At 52.0% G+C, this 16,085-nt stretch overlaps 1 protein-coding gene across 2 annotated transcripts in view; it reads right to left on the bottom strand.

Moving 5' to 3' along the window:
• Positions 1-11,608: 11,608 nt before the first annotated feature.
• The window catches only part of LOC132809351 (cytoskeleton-associated protein 2-like), a 34,455-nt gene continuing 29,978 nt past the window's right edge, over positions 11,609-16,085 (bottom strand). Inside the window, exons 9-10 of one of the 2 annotated variants that reach the window (XM_060822549.1) lie at positions 14,598-14,742; positions 11,609-12,081 (exon numbers count right to left, since the gene is read on the bottom strand). In XM_060822549.1, the coding sequence (XP_060678532.1) occupies positions 11,850-12,081; positions 14,598-14,742 (377 nt within the window). In that variant the 3' untranslated portion in view covers positions 11,609-11,849. The remainder of the gene's footprint in view (positions 12,082-14,597; positions 14,743-16,085) is intronic. The other variant, XM_060822550.1, reaches the window with a different exon arrangement.

Below are 16,085 nucleotides of genomic sequence, written 5' to 3'. Positions count from 1 at the left end.
CAGTTGGCGGTCAGGTTGGCGTGCACACAGCAGGGTTTGGAAAAGGCAATACATAATTAGTGTTGCAAGAAGTTATAGTTTATTGGATAGGGGATATAGCAAGTGATATTCAAGACATTTGGGGGAATCAGATTAGATTACTTACAGTGTGGAAACAGGCCCTCCGGCCCAACAAGTCCATACCGACCCTCAACCCACCCATTCCCCTACATTTACCCCTTCACCGAACACTACGGGCAATTTAGCACGGCCAATTCATCCTAACCTGCACATCCCTGAGCACTATGGGTAATTTAGCACGGCCAATCCACCCTAACCTGCACATCCCTGAGCACCATGGGTAATTTAGCATGGCCAATCCACCCTAACCTGCACATCTCTGAGCACTATGGGTAATTTAGCATGGCCAATCCACCCTAACCTGCACATCCCTGAGCACTATGGGTAATTTAGTGCGGCCAATCCACCCTAACCTGCACATCCCTGAGCACTATGGGTAATTTAGCGCGGCCAATCCACCCTAACCTGCACATCCCTGAGCACTATGGGTAATTTAGCGCGGCCAATCCACCCTAACCTGCACATCCCTGAGCACTATGGGTAATTTAGCACGGCCAATCCACCCTAACCTGCACATCCCTGAGCACTATGGGTAATTTAGCACGGCCAATCCACCCTAACCTGCACATCCCTGAGCACTATGGGTAATTTAGCGTGGCCAATCCACCCTAACCTGCACATCTTTGGACTGTGGGTGGAAACTAGAGCAAACCCACGCAGACACGGAGAGAACGTGCAGACTCCCCACAGTCAGTCGCCCAAGTTGGGAACTAGCGGTGCTAACCATTGGGCCACCGTACTGCCCACTAACTGGGGGTGGAGTGGGGTGGGGGGGGGATGTGAGAAGCAGAAGTGTTGACAAAAGCAAGACCACTTAAATCTGAGCTGCACTGTCCCGTGATGTTGGATGAGGTGTTAGAGGGGCAACGGTGGCAGGAACATTTGAGAAGTGAAGGAATAGTATTAGGGGAGCAGGGAGTGATCCTGCAAAGAGAGAGAAACGTGTTCCTGGAAAAGTGGTGTAGAGTTACACCACATGTCACCCAACTGGTAAATAAGGGATAGCAATCGAAAGACTTAGGACCCATGACCAGGCGTGTCAAAACAGCCAGGGAATGGCATATCCTCACAAACAGGGGTTTGGGAATCCAGGGATGGCATGCTGCAACTTGACAGGGAATCCGAAGGAAGTCAAGGGAACGGCCCAGCAGACAGTGGATTGAAGATGGTCGCTAGGGCAAGGAGCGACTGGATGCGTTAGTTTGTGGTCACAGCATGGTACAGATGTGGGGAGAGTGAAATCATCGATGCCCAGTGAAAATCAGGTTGAAAGATGAGGCTGGGACGGTGGCGAACTTTCTGATGGATTCCGGTTTGGAACACCGTCGGAAATTCGTTCAGGCAATAGGTCCACCTCCGTTCAGAAAGTAAGTTGGTGCTGCAGTCTTTTAAGAATGAAAACAGAGGTTTGAGAAGTCCTTCTTCAGGAATGAGGAGAGGGTGCCAGGCAGGCTAAGATAAAAGGTAAGGAGGAGGGACTTGGGGGAGGGCCGTTGGAAATGCGATAGGTGGAAGGAGGTCAAGGTGAGGGTGATAGGCCGGAGTGGGGTGGGGGCGGAGGGGTCAGGAAGAAGATTGCAGGTTAGGAAGGCGGTGCTGAGTTCGAGGGATTTGACTGAGACCAGGTGGGGGGAGGGGAAATGAGGAAACTGGAGAGATCTGAGTTCATCCCTTGTGGTTGGAGGGTTCCCAGGCGGAAGATGAGGCGCTCCTCCTCCAACCGTCGTGTTGCTACGGTCTGGCGATGGAGGAGGCCAAGGACCTGCATGTCCTTGGTGGAGTGGGAGGGGGGAGTTGAAGTGTTGAGCCGCGGGGCGGTTGGGTTGGTTGGTCCGGGTGTCCCAGAGGTGTTCTCTGAAACGTTCCCTTCCTGAAGAAGGGCTCATGCCCGAAACGTCGATTCTCCTGCTCCTTGGATGCTGCCTGACCTGCTGCGCTTTTCCAGCAACACATTTTCAGCTCGGATCTCCAGCATCTGCAGTCCTCCCAGGTGGAGAGGCCTAGTTGGAGCGGTTAAGCTTAGAACTTGAGCAATATATATGCAGCAGCTCACTATGACACATGAGACTATCCACCTGCAGGAAACACACCCACCAACGTGCAAGGAGCCATTACACCCGGGGATTGGGTGCATGTGCGGGTTTATCGATGAGGCTGGATTGAACCGAGGCAAGAGGGACCTTTCGGAGTCACTAAGGCACCCCCTACCGCCATCCAAGTGGATGGACAACACGTACGGTACCACCTTAATCATTGTACTAAAGCTCTCCCACCAGCACAAACCAACTCGAACGCTGAGGTAAGTGGGGCTGAAGCCGGGGAACTTGGATACGGGCAGGGCACCGAGGGCTGGTACCCCTCAGCAGGGTCCCGAACAAGAAATGATTGCGATGGAGATGTGGCGCATCGTTCTCCTGGCAGCAGGGATGGGGAAGACATGGGGGATGCCTACGATACCCCCCTCCCTCTCTCTCTGATGCCAGCCCGCATACTCAGGCTTGGAGACCATTACCTTGGCAGACCCGGACTGGTAATGCCAGGGTCACTCAGGCTGGGAGGCGAAGACGGATTAGAAGTGCAGACCTCGCTGCCCGTACATGGGGCACGCGCCCGTGACAATCACTGGTATCAATGGGCAAACTATACGGCCGTAATGATGGCTAGACAGGACTGTTTCTTGTGTACTAGGACAACCCCCCCTCATACTATGTTGTCCCTATGCCCTATAACTCGACCACCTGTACTCAATGGCGTTTGCGACACTCTAGTCGATCTCTTAACCGGATGATTATGGCAATCCCTTTGCCCGTTTTGGTGCCTCCTACTCCAGGCCTCGACGTTCTATCAGCAGGCAACAACTCCAATGGTGGTGTGGCTACAGTACCCCATGGAACCAGTAAGACTAATGACACCTTCCCCGTGTTGCTTTCAAGGTATGGGAAGGGTTGGAACGCTTTCGGCGAAAATGGCTCCACCCCAGTCGGCCATTTTTAAGGGAATGCGACCGAACGCGAGGTGGACCCCCACGTCTGGGGCCGTTTTAAATCCTCGACGCGTCCCACCGGCCGCTGCGTGTGGTAAGAAAGGAGGGTTGCGCCCGGTGCTGCCCGCTGGCTGGAGTGGCAGCCCGTGCCCGTGCAATGCTGCTGTACCGAGGTGGTTATATCGCCACACGCGCAGCTTGACGCTACCGCTGCAGTCAGCTGTGCGCCGAACTAAGCGATGGGACGTCCCTGCTCCGACGATTCGGATTGATCGCGTAGGACAGCCAAGTGGTACTCCGAATGAGTTTAAGGCCCGCAATGAGATTGCCTAGGATCGCAGGGAGAGGGGTTAGCAAGAGTGCTGAATGGATTAATGACATTTATTACAACCCAGTTGAGATCTCTCAATTATCCTGACGATGCCTTTGTGGCCTTGGGAGAACAACTGGATGCTACGACCAAAATGACAGACAGGCCTTAGATTGGATACTGGCAGAAAAAGGGCAGGGTTTGTGTGATGTTTGGGGAACGTTACGATACCTTTCTACCTAACAACACCAACCCTGGGGGATCCTGTACTAAAGCAATGGAAAAACTAACGAATCGAGGTTGGGAGGTAAAAGACGATGCAGGGTTTGGTCATCAGGCTTTTGATTGGCTGAATTAGGGCCTTGGGAGCATGGTGTGTCAAGATTGGTCTAGGTGCTTCTTGTTGCCTTCGTCTTTTGTTGCGTTCTACCTTTTATTAAGTCCTTTTTAGTTCGCATCACTACACGGCAACTTGTCATTTCAGCTACCCCAGGAGGTGGTTACTCCCCGGATGGAAGCCCACTGCTCATTGTGATCGAACAGCCACCACGCTGCAAGGAATATGTCCACGTAAGGATTGTCGATGATACTTCTGATGAACGCGCGGATCCTGGATTGTGAGGGATCTTGGGTATTGTTTCCTGTTCTGGTTATTGGAGGACAGGTCTTTGGCCCAGGAACGGAAGAAGAACCCTTTAAGTCTCAGACTCCGAAAATTATTTAGTCCGTGTTGGGACCCACATTGGGCACACGAGAGGCTGAGCTGATTGTCTTCTTTCTCTAGGTGAGACCAGTAGGTCTCAAAGTGGGGTGGAAACTGGAAAATAAAGAACATGAAAGCATGGGAAGGGTTAAAGCATGGAGACCACTGGCAGTCTGTGGTCTGTGGAAGGCAGGATGGGATAACCATAGTGGGACATCCTTATACCAATTAGCAGGGTATGGTTAAGGCTAAAGGGTCACTATGGCGTGATGAGATAACACAAGTAATAAAGCAAGTTTCTCAAAGTATTGTTATGACAGGATTGGGACCATAAATATTTGGGATATGACATTTAAATATCTAATTAGTAGTTAGTAGAGTCAGCTTGAGACAGGAGACTGTTGTGATAGATGGAATAGCTAAATATCTCTCATGACAGGTTAGCCTGGAATTGAAGATCACTAGCAGAATTAGCAATAAGTATCTAACCGTGACATTAGAATAACATTAAGTAGAATGTACAACTAAAGAGATAATGGGAACTAACATCAGTGGTTTATTGTGTAGCTAGAGGGAGGTACTTAGATGATTAAGACCTTTCAGCCTTAACCCTTACTGCTAATTGGTTTAAGGATGTCCCACTATGGTTAACCCATCCTGCCTTCCACAGACCACAGACTGCCAGTGGTCTCCATGCTTTAACCCTTCCCATGCTTTCACGTTCTTTATTTTCCATATTCCACCCTCATTTGAGACCTACTGGTCTCACCTAGAGAAAGATTTGGACATGCTGATAAGCTATCAGAAAACATGATTAAAAAAGATATAAAACTCCACGGACCCTGAGGTTCGGGGGGCATTCAAGAACCTGCTTTCTCAGTGTCACGGTTATTTGTTTGCAAATAAAAGAGCCACTTTTTGAAGAACACTCTGCGTCTCCTGGTGGTTCTCCATATTTTGTCCACAACAAATTAGACCGGAGGGGCAATGTTTTCACACAGAGGGTGGTACGTGTGTGGAATGAGCCGCCAGAGGAAGTGGTGGAGGCTGGTACAATTGCAACATTTAAGAGGCATTTGGATGGGTATATGAATAGGAAGGGTTTGGAGGGATATGGGCCGGGTGCTGGCAGGTAGGACTAGATTGGGTTGGGATATCTGACCAGCATGGACGGGTTGGACCGAAGGGTCTGTTTCCGTGCTGTACGTCTCTACGGGTCCTTGAGAAATGCTGTCCCTTGTTTGGAACCGGAGTTCTGGAGCGCCGGTGCGGCCGGATTTTCACACCTGCCGAGTTTCTCGGTGAGTCTTTGCTGTCGGGGGTGGGGTGGGGGAACACCGATTCCAATCCAGCACCGGGGAATGTAGCAACGGCAAACTGCCACGGTGATCTGGGGGTGTGGTCAAACCATAGAGTCCCGCAGCCCAGAGACACAGCCATTCGGGTCTAACCAGCCCACGCCGGAGATATTCCCTAACCAGACCCACCCACCTACTCCTGGTCGCCATGCCTCCGACCCTTTCCCGGGAGAGAACCTGGGCATCTCGTCGGTTTACACAGAAGACACTCGATGCTGCGGGATAGTAAGGGGGAACTGACTGAATAGCCAATTCTGGTGTCACAGTTTGCCGGGAGCAGGGGAGGGGAATGTTGGAAGTGTGCCTGGGAGCAGCAAATGGATCCTTATACCAGCTCTGTGCGCTGTACAATTTGGGAAGCATGAAGTCCCCAGGATTTGAGGTCCGATCCACACCGCACAGGAACGAGTGCAGGGCTTCAAGACTCTTCAACGTCCTTCCTCACGTTCCGCCCCTCACTAAACCGCCTGCCCCTTCCCTTAAATCTGTTGTTATGAAGGTGTACCGTCCCTTTAAGAGCGCTGAAGGACTTAGCAAGTGCCGGAGAATTTACAATGTTACGTAGCAACAGCCCCAACTGCTGGACCAACCGAGACAAAACCAAATTCAAATTCGGCCAATCAGTTTAAATTATGCCTCGAGATACTAAACTCTAATCAAGTTTGAAGTCGGTACTTTGACAATATTAAAACCAATGAAACGATCCTATGCTTTGGGGGATGAACAAATTGAACAGTTGGGAGGAGAACTGCCACCAGTCCAACAGATGTAGGCTGCTGGTCAGAACTCTGAGAAAAACATCGACACGAACCTGGAGAGCCGAGGAAGAGATGTAAAGAAGCTTCGACAGCCGGCTGGTTTCACAACTTGAATTTGTATGTAAATTTTAATTGGTTGGGGGGAGGGGGGGGCGGTTTATCAGACCTGTACTGTCTAGGGGAGAGTAAAAGATAGGTTAGAGGAAGGAGTTGCAAATATGTGTTAAGTGTTTCTTAAACTCTGACGGAGAGCAATTAAAGTTGCTCATTTTTACTTTGGGAATAGTTGTTGAATTGTAACGGATTACAGCATGAATTAAATCATTTCTGTGCCACGAGTTTAAAATTAGCACCATGTCCTAACACAGTGCCACCCTCCCCCAGGTCATCGATCCCTCCCACCAAGGGGGAAAGGTTCCTTTCTGTCTGTCTCACCCTATCCCCCTCCTGTAATATAGAGGCCAGAACTGCCCGCACTCCGGCCTCACTGTATTATATCCCCACTTCCTCAAACCTTTCCCCCTCATGACGCACTCTGGCCTTCCAAATCCATACTCTCTCGGAATACTATCGCAAGGCACAATCATTACTAACTTTCACTACCAAGGGGATTTCCAGGGATCTCCAAACAAACTGTTTCCTGAATTGCACGTTGGTTTCGGTGACCTTAGCCTGCCCTGAAGCGACAATGCCGTAGTCTGCTCTTCTGTGGGCAAACTGCATCACCACGAGCCAGTTTCCATACAGTCGGACCAACCACCGCTGACCGGGTTAGTTCAAAGTTGCTCAATGCAGCTCGGGTTCAGATTGGAAACAGATCCCTTCGGTCCAACTCATCCACCCTGATCCAGATATCCCAATCCAATCTAGTCCCACCTGCCAGCACCCGGCTCATATCCCTCCAAACCCTTCCTATTCATATACCCACCCAGATGCCTCTTAAATGTTGTCATTGTACCAGCCTCCACCACTTCCTCTGGCAGCTCATTCCGCACACGTACCACCTTCTGTATGAAAATGTTGCCCCTTAGGTCTCTTTTATATCTTTCTCCTCTCACCCTAAACCTATGCCCCTCGAGTTCTGGACTCCCCCACCCCAAGGAAAAGACTTTGTCTATTTACCCTACCCATGCTCCTCCTGATTTTATAAACCTCTATAAGGTCACCCCTCAGCCTCCGACACTCCAGAGAAAACAGCCCCAGCCTGTTCAGCCTCTCCCTGTAGCTCAAACCCTCCAACCCTGGCAACATCCTTGTCAATCTTTTCTGAACCCTTTCAAGTTTCACAACATCTTTCCGATAGGCAGACCAGAATTGCACGCAATATTCCAACAGCAGCCTAACCAATGTCCTGTACAGCTGCAACATGACCTCCCAACTCCTGTACTGAATACTCTGACCAATAAAAGAAAAGCATACCAAACACTGCCCTCACTATCCTATCTACCTGCGACTCCACTTTCAAGGAGCTATGAACCTGTACTCCAAGGTCTCTTTGTTCAGCAACACTCCCTAGGACCTTACCATTAAGTGGATAAGTCCTGCTAAGATTTGCTTTCCCAAAATGCAGCACCTCGCATTTATCTGAATTAAACTCCATCTGCCACTTCTCAGCCCATTGGCCCATCTGGTCCAGATCCTGTTGCACTCGAGGGTAACCCTCTTCGCTGTCCACTACACCTCCAATGTTGGTGTCATCTGCAAACTTACTAACTGTACCTCTTATGCTCGTATCCAAATCATTTATGTAAATGACAAAAAGTAGAGGACCCAGCACCAATCCTTGTGGCACTCCACTGGTCACAGGCCTCCAGTCTGAAAAACAACCCTCCACCACCACCCTCTGTCTTCTACCTTTGAGCCAGTTCTGTATCCAAATGGCTAGTTCTCCCTGTATTCCATGAGATCTAACCTTGCTCACCAGTCTCCCATGGGGAACCTTGTCGAACGCCTTACTGAAGTCCGTATAGATCACATCTACTCCTCTGCCCTCATCAATCATCTTTGTTACTTCTTCAAAAAACTCAATCAAGTTTGTGAGACATGATTTCCCATACACAAAGCCATGTTGACTATCCCGAATCAGTCCTTGCCTTTCCAAATACATGTACATCCTGTCCCTAAGGATTCCCTCCAACAACTTGCCCACCACTGAGGTCAGGCTCACCGGTCTATAGTTCCCTGGCTTGTCCTTACCACCCTTCTTAAACAGTGGCACCACGTTTGCCAACCTCCAGTCTTCCGGCACCTCCCCTGTGACTATCGATGATACAAATATCTCAGTAAGAGGCCCAGCAATCACTTCTCTAGCTTCCCACAGAGTTCTCGGGTACACCTGATCAGGTCCTGGGGATTTATCCACCTTTAACTGTTTCAAGACACCCAGCACTTCCTCCTCTGTAATCTGGACATTTTGCAAGATGTCACCATCTATTTCCCGACAGTCTATATCTTCCATATCCTTTTCCACAGTAAATACTGATGTAAAATACTCATTTAGTATCTCCCCCATTTTCTGTGGCTCCACACAAAGGCCACCTTGCTGATCTTTGAGGGGCCCTATTCTCTCCCTAGTTACCCTTTTGTCCTTAATATATTTGTAAAAACCCTTTGGATTCTCCTTAATTCTATTTGCCAAAGCTATCTCATGTCCCCGTTTTGCTCTCCTGATTTCCCTCTGAAGTATACTCCTACTGCCTTTATACTCTTCTAAGGATTCACTCGATCTATCCTGTCTATACCTGACATATGCTTCCTTCTTATTCTTAACCAAACCCTCAATTTCTTTAGTCATCCAGCATTCCCTATACCTACCAGCCTTCCCTTTCACCCTGACAGGATCTATATCTATATCCTTGTGGTTGTCCCTGTCCTGGGAGTGTTTGATGGGGGACAGTGTAGAGAGAGCTTTACTCTGTATCTAACCCCATGCTGTCCCTGTCCTGGGGAGTGTTTGATGAGGGGGGTGACAGTGTAGAGAGAGCTTTACTCTGTATCTAACCCCGTCTGTCCCTGTCCTGGGAGTGTTTGATGGGGGACAGTATAGAGAGAGCTTTACTCTGTATCTAACCCCGTGCTGTCCCTGCCCTGGGAGTTTGATGGGGGGGGGACAGTGTAGAGGGAGCTTTACTCTGTATCTAACCCCGTACTGTCCCTGTCCTGGGAGTGTTTGATGGGGGACAGTGTAGAGAGAGCTTTACTCTGTATCTAACCCCGTGCTGTCCCTGTCCTGGGAGTGTGTGATGGGGGACAGTGTAGAGAGAGCTTTACTTCTGTATCTAACCCCGTGCTGTCCCTGCCCTGGGAGTGTGTGATGGGGGACAGCATAGAGGGAGCTTTACTCTGTATCTAACCCCGTGCTGTCCCTGCTCCTGGGGGGTGGGGGAACGAGGGAAACTTAACTTTCAGATGAAAGATTAGAGGGAGCCTACACTCCTCAAAGAAAGGAGGGAAGAGAGGACATCAAAAACAGGACCGGGATCAGTGTGGAGAGCACCAGAGCGCGTTGTAGAGTATGTTACTGAATATTTCGAAAAGTTGTCTGACAAGACAGGGTCAGCGTGGATTTAGGAAGGTTTGAGTACCCTGAGAGAGCTCTTTCAGGTGGTTCCTGGCAGACTGAGAAAGGGGAATCAGTGTCGGTCAATCTTTGGATAAAATCGCAGACAGGCGGTTATTCAAGGACTTCACTAGCTGCATGAGTCGCAGGATTGACTAACAAACTCAAACAGAAAAACCACCCCCCAGCCAAATGAAGGAGCCATTCTCGGGTTGGAAGTGACCAGACAGGGACTCGATTATTATTCATGATTCATATTTAGTGAGTTGGATGTGGGGCTCGAAGTTTGTCCCCCAAATGTAGCGTCCCTGCCTCTGGATCAGAACGTCCGAGCGCTGCCTGCTTCAGAGATGCGCTCAGACTAATTACAAATACAGGCTCCCCTCCCCTCCCTCCCACCCCCGGCTCTCAGAGAGTCAAGCGTTCCTCTCAGAACCTTTCATAAGCCAAAATGGCATCAAGCATTTCCTCATTGGAGGGAAAATCCCTTTCGGATTTCGGCGAACACTGACGTCTGTAAAAAGTGGAGCAGACGTTCCGAAAGCGGGCAACACCTGGGCCTGGGGGCCAATCGCAACGTTGCCACGGTGACAGAGGCTTTGGAGAGAGGGCGCAAAGAAGGTCTCCCAGGACGCTGCCTGGACTGGAGGGAGGGGGCTGGCCGTGTGAAGAGGTTGAATAAGCTTGGACTTGTCTCTCTGGAGAGGAGGAGGAGAGGAGAGGTGTACCAAATAACGAGAGGAGAGTCAATAGCCAGAGATGTTTCCCCAGGGCTGGTACAAGCGGTCATGGTTTGAAGATATTAGGAGGAAGGTATAATGGAGAGGTCTCTTTCCGCAGAGAGTTGGGAATGGATGGAATGCGTTGCAAGCGGTGCTGTTGGAAGCAGAGTCATTGGGGACACTTAAGCGACTGCTGGCCATGCACATGGATAGCAGGGAGTTGAGGGGTGCGTAGGTCAAGTTATTATGTTAGGATTAAACCTCGGCTCAACATCGTGGGCTGTACGTTTCGATGTTCTGTGTTCAATGGTGCGAGAGGAGCTGGCAAACGGGTGGGTTGTGAGGATCCAGAGGTGGGGGAGGACCACGGCAGACGGAACGTAGCAGGGATGGGAGCGACGTTATCCTCTTTGGAGGCACGGGACATGGTGAGGGAGAGGGGAAAAGTGCCAGCCCCCATTGAGAGACCAGGCCTTGCTCGTGAGGAACCGAGTGAACGGACACTTGACGACTTTCAGCAGAGGAACGCAAGTGCCAAGTTGCCTTGGCCTCAGTGGTGCAGCACACCGGAGTACCATCTGCAGTTCCGCTTCCTGGAGCGTTTGGAATTCGATCTGGAAGCAACACCTGGAAAGCGACGGCTCTCTTAACCAGCGGATGCGGAGAGGACGTTTCCCCGGATTGAGCCCAGGGGCACGCAGCTCGGAATGTGCCGTGGACGGCCGATGCTCTCGGTCCCAGAGAGCGGCTGTGGGAAACTCAGCCGGCGGCGAACTTCACTGTCCCCTCCCTCTCCCAGTCAACCCTGTGCCTGCTCACCCATCGCCCAAACACGGCCGGGTCGCCCTCAAAGACCTCCCGCTCGCGCTGAGTGACGAGTCGAACGTTTTAAACCGACGGCCTACTTCCATCGTCTCGACGACAACATCGGAGTCTGCCTTGGCGCGACCCAGGAGCTGCCTCGCTCCGCTGGACGGTGGAGCAGCCGCTGGTGAACTGGACGCCAGGAGCTGGGAGAGACAGCACAATTAAGCCTCAGAAATCCATCCGACGAGAGCGGGAGGCGGGGAGGGAACACAAAACATTAGCGACGGGTAGAAAGACTTTCCGATGTTTATTGTCGGAGCGCAGAGTTAATATTACACCAGGGCAGAGAAATATAACATTCCCAACAGCGAAAAATGTGCATTTACCGAATGATGGTGTTTGTTAACATACAGGGGACATTTGACATAGATACAGCTAGTGTTTTTTTTACAACTCTAAGTGATTAAAATAATGTACATTTTGAATATATAACAAGCTTATTTATAGGTGAAGTGCATACATGAGTCCTTCAAATCTTGGTCATTTCCTCCAGCAAAGCCCGGTTCTCCTGGTAGATGAAGGTCTCTGTCTCCTCCACAGCTAGTAGCTGGTTCAGTGAGGTGACACAGTGGTCCCACTCCCTCAGCCCCTCCGGGTAGGAGGTAGAGGCCTGCTCGATACGGACAGACCGGCGAACCGGGGTGACGAACCGCACCTCCTGCTTCCCGAGCGACCGCATTTGCTCCGCCACTTCCTTCCTGCTGCGGAGAGAGGGAGCAGCCGTCTCAGAGCTTCGCTTCCCCAAAGGGGCGAGGGCAGCGCCAGCCACCCGCCGAGGGGACCGCGGGGAGACCGCCAACGCCTTACCAAACCGCAGGGCTGCTGTTGTGGTAGAGAGAGACAGACAGAGGAGAGAGGGAGGGAGAGACAGACAGGGAGAGAGAGACAGAGACAGAGAGAGAGAGAGAGAGAGAGAGGGGGAGAGAGAGAGAAAGAGACACAGAGAGAGACAGACAGGGAGAGAAAAAAGGCACACAGAGAAAGAGAGAGACACACACAGAGACAGAGAGAGAGACAGAGAGAGAGACAGAGAGAGAGACAGAGAGAGAGACAGAGAGAGAGACAGAGAGAGAGACAGACAGAGAGACAGACAGAGAGACAGACAGAGAGAGAGAGACAGACAGACAGAGAGACAGACAGACAGAGAGACAGACAGAGAGACAGACAGACAGAGAGACAGACAGAGAGACAGACAGAGAGACAGACAGAGAGACAGACAGAGAGACAGACAGAGAGACAGACAGACAGAGAGACAGACAGAGAGACAGACAGAGAGACAGACAGAGAGAGAGACAGACAGAGAGACAGACAGAGAGACAGACAGACAGAGAGACAGACAGACAGAGAGACAGACAGACAGAGAGACAGACAGACAGAGAGACAGAGACACAGAGACAGACAAAAACAGAGAGAGACAGAGAGAGAGGAAAAAAGTCACAGAGAGAAAGAGAGAGACAGAGACAGACAGACAGAGACAGAGAGAAAGAGGGGCAGGGAGGGGGTTGGGAAAGACAGGAGTGGTGGTGGTGGTTCACCTCAAGGTGTGGGGAGAGGTTGAGGAAGAGAATCTAAAAGCCTTTCGCATGCAGCAGTATTCCAAAAACAATATCCGAAATAGCCAGATGATCTTTGTCAGGGATGTTGGTTGGTCAAGGGCCAAGGGATGTGAAGTACAGAAGGTTCACGATAAACGTATAGGGCCCTGGTAAGACCGGGCCTTGCGGAACGTCTCCCCTTTCAGTCTGATGGAAAGGACATAACAGCTTGGAGGAGATCCACCCAGCTGGCTTGCGGGGGTGGGGGGCTTGTCATACGGGGAGAGACCTCCACTCATCAAAGGCCATTTTACGGAAACACAAAGATCCTGAATGCCTCTCCTCAGCGAGAGCACCTTCGAGATATAAGCTCCGACTCAGGGTGAAGACGAGGACATATTGCTGCTGCTGCTGCTGCTCTGTGGGACGTTTGGAAGGTGGAATCCCGGAGACCAGTGGGTTATCAAACATCTCCGGGGCAGAGTTAAACAAGACTTTCCATTTACAGCAATGCGGAGGGGTTTATGGGGGAGAAGCGTGAACACAGGTTGACAATCCCTCCTGCCTTCATCTCGGATTCTGAATGCACGCACGTTTGGGGGCAGGGATTTCGGCTTTGGAAACCGAGCGCGTCTCTGGGGAGCACGGTGCAGAACTTTCAGCTCGCTTATTCCCCCCCACCTTTAAGCAACGTTGGCTCATTGGAAAAGAAAGATAAATGGATGCTTTTTTTTATTCTCGTGCGCGCGAGGAGGCCAACGGCGTGTTTTTAAGGTGCGGTCAAGCTCACAGCTTCAGGACTCCGGGACACTCAAGAACGGTTCCCGTGTGTTGGAAAATGGCGAGCGTGTGTGTGTGTGTTTGGAGGCGGGTGTTGGCTCTGTTGTGAAGCGTGACTCCAGTTCGGCGGACCGAGAGGCGGAGGGGAACGAACGAACGACAGCGGATGGGCGTTTTCCCCCCCACTCCTCCCCGAGAGGGACACAGACCTGCTTCGCGGAGGTCGCAGTCACACGCGATGAGGTGGGCCTGGGTCAGCGACATCGCAGGACAGAGCGTCTGCGGACAGTCGGGGGGTCAGAGTTCACCACCGTGACCAAGCACAGAAACAGGACCGAGAATCGAGGGAGCCGAGGAGCAGAAGTCGGCAGGGGAGGAATGGGGGACAGGGTGACCAACACATCGCAGCGAAAGGGTCAATTAACAAGGCGACACACTATTTATTTCAGGCGAGGAATCCAGGTGAAGGCAGATGCGGTTGGGACGCTGGGCAGCACAGGGGACGCGACACAGCGTTACCGTCAAGGGAGGGACAGGGAGGGCAGTGTAGCTGTTGCAACGTTGCACAAGGAGTCAATCGCTGCACGAAAGAGGCGACGGTATCTTAAAGCTCCTCAATGGTGGGTAGGGTTTGAAAGACGTCAGGAGGCAATTGCCTTTTTGAGAGGGTACTGCTGTCTCCTGGGGGAGGGGAGGGGGGAAATAAAAAGGCAGACAAAGCTGCGGGAAGCGTAAAAGAGAATGGGACGGGAGGAGAGCAGGTGACTTGTTACCCAACTGGAGCGCAGCATCAGAGTGCTTCAGTGCAGAGGGATCTGGGGGACCGAGTGTACGAACCAGAGGACAGCTACTAAGGAACAGAATTTTGCCCTTTCTTGCGAAAGGACGGGTGAAATCCTTACCGGTGCACTTGGGGCGTTGTGGTGACTCGGTACTTGACCACTGACGAGCCCGCTCTCTCACGAGGAATCCTCGAGTGTGGCGTGACCGTGGCGAGACCTTCTCTGAACCCATCCGTCTCTTCGCCTCCAGTGTCATGCTCGTCTCCTGGCAGAGAACCCAAGTCGGTCGGTCGGTCAGAACGCGAGGGCAAAGGGGCACTCTGACGTTCAGAATGAAGACCAATCCCAGCATGCCATGCTGGAAAGGGGGGGCCCAGGAATACCTGGGACACATATGAAGGGACTGGGGGGGGGGGGGGGGGGGGGGGGGGGGGGGGCGTGCAGGTTCCTCAAGGCAGGAAGATTGGGGAGGGGAAAAAGAAAAGCGCGTCTCTGGCAAATCTTAAGAGAATGACTGGTCCAGCCGAAACTGGCAGAGATTCTCGGGTTCCACAGAGGGGAAGGAGCAGATAACTTCTGGAAAACGCAAGGGGCAATGGAGGAATTGAAAGAAATGAGCAATCGGCCAATCACGTCGGCGAAACAACTGGGGCCGAAAGCAGGCAACGAAAGCAAGATGGCGGACGTGCTCGGTTCTAAAGCCTTCTGAGTTTCCACAGGTTCTCACCCGGCAGACTGGGGAGGGGCAAATGTCATCCCATGGCTCTGAAAGATACAACGTGGAGGAGGGGGCAGACCTGAGCCCTTGGAATCTGCCAGCCTGCTTCGCCATTCGGGAATCAAACTCCACATTCCCATCCATCCCGGCAGTAGCCCTCCCTGACAAGATTCACCCATGGCCAGACGCCCTACTCTTACGCTGGCTTGTATTTCTCTGCGCAGGACTGGCTCCGGAAGGTATGGGAGAAGGGCCGCGGAAGGGATTCATGGGAATGGGATGAACAGCTTCAGGACCATGGTTACACTGGAGAGCCAGGGAAGGACTTGAAGCAGACAACATTGGGACAGGAGATTTGATAGAGGCGTTCCAGATCATAAAGGTGTCTGGAGGCAGCAGATAAGTCCCAACATGAGCGGCGAGGTGGTCAGCACTGCTGCCTCACAGCGCCAGGATCCCAGGTTCATTGCCAGCCTCGAGCGACGCTAAATAACCCCATCGTGCTCAGGGATGTGCAGGTTAGGGTGGATTGGCCATGCTAAATTACCCAGAGTGCTCAGGGATGTGCAGGTTAGGGTGGATTGGCCGAGCTAAATTACCCAGAGTGCTCAGGGATGTGCAGGATAGGGTGGATGGAGCGCGCGAGAGAGAGTGTGCGAGAGAGCGAGCGCGAGGGCGCGAGAGAGAGGGAACGAGCGCGCGCGCGAGAGAGGGCAGGAGAGAGAGAGACAGAGGGGGCGCGGGCGGGGGAGAGAGAGAGAGGGGGGGCGCGCGGGCGGGAGAGAGAGAAAGAGAGGGGGGGCGCGGGCGGGAGAGAGAGAGAGAGAGAGAGAGAGAGAGAGAGGGGGCGCGGGCGGGGGAGAGAGAGAGAGAGAGAGAGAGAGAGGGGG

Source organism: Hemiscyllium ocellatum, unplaced genomic scaffold, assembly GCF_020745735.1.
Source record: "Hemiscyllium ocellatum isolate sHemOce1 unplaced genomic scaffold, sHemOce1.pat.X.cur. scaffold_1090_pat_ctg1, whole genome shotgun sequence".
NCBI classification, from domain to species: Eukaryota; Metazoa; Chordata; class Chondrichthyes; order Orectolobiformes; family Hemiscylliidae; genus Hemiscyllium; species Hemiscyllium ocellatum.
This window is presented reverse-complemented; position numbering and strand designations above follow the sequence as displayed.